Source organism: Alligator sinensis, unplaced genomic scaffold (genome assembly GCF_000455745.1).
Source record: "Alligator sinensis unplaced genomic scaffold, ASM45574v1 scaffold258_1, whole genome shotgun sequence".
NCBI classification, from domain to species: domain Eukaryota; kingdom Metazoa; phylum Chordata; order Crocodylia; family Alligatoridae; genus Alligator; species Alligator sinensis.
In genome coordinates this window covers 387,703-395,928 of record NW_005842784.1, presented here as the reverse complement: position 1 = coordinate 395,928, position 8,226 = coordinate 387,703, and the positions used below count along the sequence as shown (strand labels likewise).

The 8,226-nt window shown below is 48.2% G+C and overlaps 1 protein-coding gene across 1 annotated transcript in view; it reads right to left on the bottom strand.

Annotated features, from left to right (window-relative positions):
- The window catches only part of LOC102386054 (SUN domain-containing protein 2-like), a 27,031-nt gene that overhangs the window by 17,199 nt on the left and 1,606 nt on the right, over positions 1-8,226 (bottom strand). Inside the window, exons 2-3 of the mRNA XM_025191064.1 lie at positions 3,712-3,766; positions 3,386-3,507 (exon numbers count right to left, since the gene is read on the bottom strand). Coding sequence (XP_025046849.1) covers positions 3,386-3,462 — 77 coding nt within the window. The 5' untranslated portion in view covers positions 3,463-3,507; positions 3,712-3,766. The remainder of the gene's footprint in view (positions 1-3,385; positions 3,508-3,711; positions 3,767-8,226) is intronic.

The window sequence follows — 8,226 nt, the reverse complement described above, 5'->3', positions numbered from 1 at the left end:
GCAGAGCTGTAATTCCCCCCCTCCCCCCCAACACACACATTTAGACATACCCTCTTTCCTGGCACTAGCAGGCATGAGGCTTCTGGTGCTGGTGGCAGCAAGGAGGTGGGACCAGTGCCTGCATCTGCACCCCCTCCAATAACACCAGCCATAATAATAACCCCCAGCACCGCCAGCATGACAACAAGCAGCACTAGCATGATGACAATCTCCTCCACCCCCATTTCAGTTCCCAGCCTGAGACTTCCAGTGTCAGGGGAGGAGCTGGATCTGGAAGCAGGGGACCTGAGCAACCTAGCAAAAGAAATTCTGGGGACTGAGAAGGAATATGAGTTTGTGCTCCACTCCTCTCCAAGTTCCCCTAGAGCCAAGTTTCCTTCCCCAGAAGGCACTTCAGAAGAGGTTGAGGTAGAGGTTGTGGAGGCAAGTGGCTCAACTGAGTCCACTCCTTCTGTTGTTGTGCCTCTGCCTGCTGAGGAGGGGGATCAGGCAGGATCCACAGCCACACCCCAGAAGCAAGGGGGTAGTGTGGTGTGGGATCATTTTGAGGTAGCAGATGATCCCAGGTATGCTATCTGCCTGCACTGCCGATGTAAGACCAGCCGGGGCAAGGAGGAGAAACACTACAGCACCACAGGGATGCTGATGCATCTCTGCAGGCACCACCCCCTTGCCCTTGCTCCTCCTTAGCCTGGCACAAGTAGGAGTGTGCCCAAAAAGAAGTCCCCCTCTTGCTCCAAAGCTTCTGTCCCCCTGAAGCAGAGGCAGGCCACCCTAGAACGGGGGGGCACGTTGCAAAGGCAAGCAAGATCACCCAGAGCATCAGGGAGATGCTTGCTCTGGATGGCCAGCCCTTTTCCCTAGTTGAGTGACTAGGGTTCAGACGGCTCATGGCACTCATGGCCCCATCCTACCAAATGCCCTCATGCACCACCTTCAACAGGATGGCAGTACCCTCCCCGTATGAGGCATGCAGGCAGTACTTGAGGGAGGAGCTGCGTGAGGCAGGTCCACAGGTAGCTGTGCACTTCACCTCGGACATCTGGAGCAGCCAGGGTGGAGATCATGCCTACCTCTCCCTCGTGGGGCACTGGTGCCATCAGTCAGGCCGTCGGTGGGATCTCCTTCAGGCCAAAGTGATGAATGAGTCCCACACAGCAAAGGAGATCATGTGGGCCATGAACCGCATGGTGCAAGGGTGGCTCATCGGGCAGAGCGAGCTCACCCGTGCGTTCATGTTCACCAACAATGGGGTCAACATGGTCAAGGCAGTCTGTGATGCCAATTTTGTTGGCATCCACTGTGTGACACACAAGTTCCACCTCGTAGTCAGGGAAGCCTTGGAGGGGGACAGGGCTGCCAGTGACAGTGCCATTACAACCAGCTAGCTCATTTTGAAGTGCAGGAAGGTGGCGGGCTACTTCCACCACAGCATCAAGGGGGGCAAGATGCTGCGGGACAAACAGGCAGAGCTGAGCATCCCACAGCACAAAATCATGCAGGATGTGGAGACTTGATGGAACTCCACATACCTCATGCTGGAAAGGCCGGTGTAGCAACAGAAGGCCATCCATGAGATGGCCTTGCCTGGGGAGCTTGGGATCAGTGGCCCGCTTAAAACAGAGTGGGTTACCATCTCCCAGATCTTGGTAGTCCCAGGCCATTCCTCGAGGCCACTGAGACCATTAGCACTGGCAATGCTCTCCTTAGCTGCTAAAAGCTGTTTAAAAAAAATCTTTTTTTTGCCTGCAGAGAACTTTATTTTGTTGTTAGCGGAATTCCCTAGATTTTTCTAAACAAAGGACTGCAAATAGGGGGTAAAGCTGTTGGAGCAAAACTATTGCATCAGTATTAAACATTACCATTCTCTACAAAGTAATAGATGGAACATAGGGGCTTGTCTTTGTACTGGCCAGGGAAAAAAATTCAGTTGCAACTTACGGTTTTGCCAGAGCTGATGACTAGATATTGTATGTGCAATAAATGTAACTAATGACTGAATCACTAAATACAGTGAATTCTGTATATGAGCAAAGGATAGATACATCAAAGGGGAATTTCCACCACATGCAGCAGCAAATCAACATTTAGCAAGTGTTACTACTAGTATAGCAAGAGAGGGAGTCTCCACTTATCTCAGATGCCTTTGCATTAATGGTTGACAACAGCTGTCATCTTACAGACAATGTAATTAGTGCCAATATAGTGCTTGTATTTTGACAAACAGTTTAGTTCTACTTATGATTCATAATGTACCTACTAATGTAGCATATTATGGGAAAATAATGGAATTCTAGTAATGTACTCTCACTATATCACAGTACTATTCAGTCTCTGACGTATCTCCAGTTTAATAGTTGGGGAGAGACACGTTAGCAAAGCCCTACAAGTGTGAGATAGCAATTCTACTCTGCGTAACTATTACAGCCACAGTATTTTACACTTTTCTACACCCAAAAGGTAGTGCAGAGGAAACGGAGAGGTTTATACTGTAGGACACTGCTAGATATCATTTGGTTACACGTCAGAGACGCTACACAATCTGTTTTCCCAGTGTAATTCAATCCTATGCTCACCTACTCTTTCATTCCTGGGAACCTCAGTCCTGATTTACAACACTGCAAACTATTCAAAGCTTGTTTACTTCCTCCAGCACTATCCCCAGCTATTCGATTAACTGGAAATTATAGGAGATATACTATAGTTTTTCCTTGTGACTGAATAAATTGACTAACTGAGATTTCCATGGGTCATTGCATCAGCTTGTGAGATCAGCAGTCCCTGGGCAGGTAGCACATTTAGCATGTGATCTCATTCAATAATTAAGCAAACAAATCCTAGAATCATAGAAAAGTAGGTCTGAAAGAGACCTCCAGAGGTCATATAATCCAACCCCCTGCCTGAGATAATATCACCCTATCCAAATCATTCCATACAAATCCTTCTCTAACCTATTACTAGAAGTACACAAATCAACCCTGTCACACAGCTACAATGATTTACACTAACCTCCCACAGGTAAAACAGTGGTCAGTGTCCTGCTGTTGGAAAGATTGTTAAAATATGCTTAAGAGATCCAAGGAAGAGGGCCACAGCCCCGCTAGAGGAAGTCAAAGGAGGAGATTCCCATATCCCCACACTAAAGGTGGAAAAAGGTGTTATTCTGCATGCCTGTGTAGGGCTGAACACACTCAGACTCCTGTTTCCCTATAAATGTCTAACTGCACAGGTTATTATATACTACTGTGTGGACAATAACAATTGTATCACAGCTGCAAGAGAACCAAATTACATTGACTGAAGTAAGGAATAAATACACTGAAGTAGTTTATAATACAGTTCTTAAAGAGCAAAATATACTGTCAGCAACAGAAAGCCTTCCTACCTCCTCACTCCTGTCTCCCGGTAGATACTGACGTTCTGCTTTTGGAGTTTGGCTAGTCTTCCACTGCGTCGTTCCATTGCATTTCCTCCAAAGAAGCTGCACACATACACTGCCCTGCTCTTCTTTTAGAAAATGATGTCCACATTTGGCAAGTTAAATTTTGAGAGGAATTGGTACAAACTACTTTGAGTTAGCAAAACCCTTACAAAATGCATAGTGACAAAAACACATCAAACATAATCCAAAAAGATATCCAGGAAAATGCATATGTATTTTACAGATCCTTCTTCAGTTAAGGAACAGAGCAATAAAAGCTTTATCTTTACCTAAAATAATTAGAGTATTCCTGGCACAGGCTAACTGTTCTCCTTTTGTAGCAGGCTGAGGAAAGAAACAAAAATACTGGTAGGCAGTATGCAAAATTGTATGTAGCATAACAATAAATACTTAACATGCCTATATTTACATATTCCAGCATAGTGGCAGATACTTTGGTCTAGATTGTGATACTAGATTATTGCAGGCATGGGCATCATACTCCACAAATAGTTTCTTTGATGGGAGTCTTTGCACTGACATTTTACTTTCCTCAAGGAACTTCTTTGCCTAGAAATATCTTCCTTGTCTGCCTCCTCACATATTATTTGCACAATAGTACAAGTCAAAGGCTGCATGGGTACTGCTATACACAAAAATGTAACCAGTACCAACAGTCAGCTTGCCTTCTGTGGGTCCAAAGGCACCCATATTTTAATAGTCACACAACCATTATGAACATCATATACCTTTACAGGATCAGAATCAGATCGCATTCACACATGTGTAAATGCAATTACTCTACTGTAGGTAATCACAGCTTAAAGACAGGCCATTTTAATTTAAATGCAAAAACATTGATTGAAGTTTCTAAATTTAGGTTTAATCTTGAAAGTTATTAGTTTTCAACTCCAGCAAGAGTAATTGAGAGCTCCACAAATAAAGTCTACTGCAGGTTCTTCCTGGTTTTCCATTCCTTTCATGCTTACTTAAATTCTTTAACTACCTTTATTTCATAATCATATGCTCAAGTTTTAAAAACTATGCACCTCATGCTCCTTTCCATCTTCCATAAATTAGCATTATAAATAATTTAAAACATCCTATCAAGTTTGCTGTTAGGCAAAATTTATCTTGCTCTTTATCATCCCTTCTCATTTTAATACACAAAAAAAGTCAAGTCAGTATATTAAATAAATATTTTACATAAAAAGTAAAAAATGCCATAAAGCTCTTAAGTCATGAAAAGCTTAACCTGCTCCCACTGATATCAACAACTAAATTTACACCAAGTACAGAAGGGACAGATGAGATCTACGTCCTTTAGGTACATCACAGTTCTACATGAAATAAATTACTGCATTATAGTTATTATGCTGTAACAGACTGTTTTTGCTGCTAACTTCAGTAGACGGATCTCCCTCCAGTGAAGGCATTAAGAAAACAAAATACTTTCTAATGCCTATGACCTCACAAAGAGGTTTTTGTCATGTCAAGCCAGGCATGAGGTCATGCAGAAACTGACTAGATTCTGTCTTGAGGCAAAACACATTGCGTAAAGGGAACATAATTTTAAAAAACCCAACATTGTCTATTTTTTTTCACTACAGATATTGGTATCCTCATTCCCAGTTAGGTGTCCAATTTATAATAGGAGCTTTCAGAGGGTGCATAGCAAGTATATGCAAAATTCATCCATAATTCTCAGAGGGTGCATCTACACATGCATTTGATCCAAGATCAGTTTACTTGCTAGTAAAAAATAACTCGCAAGTAAATGCTCCCGGGCAGGCATCCACACATGCAGGGATGTGGGAGCAGATTTGCACAGCATAGGGGCAACATGTGGCAGTTCTCTTGTTGCCCCCTCTTCCTTCCCATGCCATGACTTATCCAGCCCCTGGCAGTGATGGCCAGTGCCCTGGGCTCCTGCTGACCACTGCACTAGCTCTGCTGGCCTGCTGTTCTGACCTCTGCCTGGCCCATGGCCATCTGGGCCCTACCAGCTCCTCCATGTGCAGTGGCCACCTGCCCGGCCACAGCACACTGTTCCAGGGCCACCACCAGCATGCAACTGCCACCTGAACCCCATCCAGCTGGCTGGACCCCAGCAGGGATGCTGACAACGGCTGCCGGACACCACCACTGGGGCTGCCCTTGCCCTCCTGGGCCTCCAGCCCCATCACCTCTGGGCCAACCGGGCCAGCCAGGACTAGTGGCTGTAAGTCATCCAACAGACCTGGAATGATGAGCAATGGTTGGAGGCATTCCAGATGACCTGGGCCACCTTCCAGGGCCTCCTGGAGCAGCTCCACTCACACACTGCCATGCGGCTGCTTCTCCCCATGGACGCCTAGCTGGCCCTCATCCTGCTCAAGCTGGCCACACCTGCCAGCCTCTGCTATGTGGGCCATCTCTTTGGGGTGGGAAAGGCCATTGCCAGGGAGACCATCCTGGAGGTGTGCAGCACCCTCCAGGACATTGCTGGGGCACATGGTGCTCCAAGCGAATGACACCCTGGCAGTGGTGGCAGGGTTCCATGCCCTGGGATTCCCCCAGTGCATCAGAGCCATGGACAGGACCCACATCCCTGTCACCTGCCTCCCCCACGGTGACCACGCCTAGTACAGCTGGACGGGCTTCTGCACCTGCAGAGCCATGAGAAAGAAGCTGTTTGTGAGAGTTTGCAACATTTCTGAGATAAGATGCTATATACCAGGGGTCATGCTGTGCTTGACTTCAGATTGGGGCTCAGGTGTGCATGGGTGCTCAGGGACCATGGTAAGTTAGCCAGGCAGGCCCAGGTGGTGGCCCATTGAGAGCCCCAACCCCACTCACTCCCCAGAGGTAGGTGGGTTGCTGGGTCCTGGCCAAATAGAGCCTGCCTGCCCCACCCTGTTCCCAAGGTAAGACAGGCCAGGCTCCTGGCAGTACCTGCTGCCATGACACCAGACCCCACTGCCCTACACAAACTGGTGCTGCACCTCCACCTCTCCCCACAGTACCATGAGGCTGCCACCTCCAACCACAATCATCAGTTGGGGAGTGCCCACAAGACCATGCCCTTTATGTGGAAGCTGACAGAGATCCTCATGCCCCAGGACCTAGGCCACAACTCTACTGTGTACAGCAGCATGGGCCGCCTGCCCGAACAATCAACCAAGAGCTGAATGTCATTACCACCAGCCAGGACTGAGTGGAGCTGCCAACCATGCCAGCACTGGCACATGCAGGTAGCAAATTTACTCATGAGTAGCATCATTTACTGCATAGTAAGCGTGCACACATGTAGTAGATGCACACTTACTGCATAGTAAGTGTGCATCCTTCATAGACTGGTTGGGGCCCCAGGTGGCAGGCACTGGCATGGACGATGACAAGGCCATTGGGGCTCTTGTGCCAGCTCCATGGGCCTTAGCACAGCTGTCCCTGTGCTGCCAGGCCTAAACAATTGCCTACAGCACCCAGCATAGGGGCACAGCACAGAACTGGAAGCAGCACAGCAAGGCAATGCCACACAGCACCTGCAGGCTCTGGGCAGGCTGCAGGCAGCTGGAGCTGGCCCCAGTGGCCAGGAGCTGCCTTCAGCTGGACCTGGGTGCTGGCAAACCTGGCAGGAGCCTAGAGCAGCCTGTAGGCCTGGATGGCATGCGCCTGGCAGCTGTGTGGCACTGTGGTGCCAGGCAGCAGTGCTGGGGTGCAGGCAGGCTGGTGCAGCTAGCCTGCAGCCTGCTCAGGGGGACGCAGGGGCCTGGAGTGACCTCAGGGCTCAAAGTGCAGGGTTCAAAATGCTTACAGGCTTTTAAAGGGCCTGTGTCTGGGGCAGGCATAGAGCTGACCCAGCCTTGGGGCAGGAGACTCCCAGCCTAGAGCCCTGGGGCTAGCCTCAGGCTGGCCCCCTAGTGGCAGGGCTGACTGGGAGCAAATTTGCTCTCAGTTGGCATCTACGTGTGCCTTACTGTGCAGTAACTACTCACAAGTAAATTTGCTACTTGCATATGCAGGTAGCAAATTTACTTATGAGTAGCATCATTTACAGTCTAGTAAGTGCGCACACATGTAGATGCACACTTACTGCACAGTAAACTATGCTACTGCACAGTAAAGCATCTCATATACACACACCCAGACTGTACATTTTATAGCTTATCTCCAAGTTAGGGTTTTTATAAAGCCCTCTCAAATAGCCTTCAGTGACACGTTTACTTTCTTTCATGATTTTGTGGACACGCTGGAGGGCAGGGAACAACTACAAGCAGACCTGGACAGGTTGGACATATGGGCAGAAAACAACAGAATGCAATTCAACAAGGAGAAATGCAAAGTGCTGCACCTAGGGAGGAAAAACGTCCAGCATACCTACTGCCTAGGAAATGACCCCTTGGTGGAATGGAAGCAGAAAGGGATCTTGGAGTCCTAGTGGACTCCAAGATGAACATGAGTCGGCAGTGTGATGAAGCCATCAGAAAAGCCAATGGCGCTTTATCGTGCATCAGCAGATGCATGACGAACAGATCCGAGGAGGTGATACTTCCCCTCTATCGGGCGCTGGTCAGACCGCAGTTGGAGTACTGCGTGCAATTCTGGGCACCGCACTTCAAGAGGGATGCGGATAACCTGGAGAGGGTCCAGAGAAGGGCCACTCGTATGGTTAAGGGCTTGCAGGCCAAGCCCTATGAGGAGAGACTGGGGCACCTGGACGTCTTTAGCCTCCGCAAGAGAAGGTTGAGAGGCGACCTTGTGGCTGCCTATAAGTTCATCATGGGGGCACAGAAGGGAATTGGTGAGGTTTTATTCACCAAGGC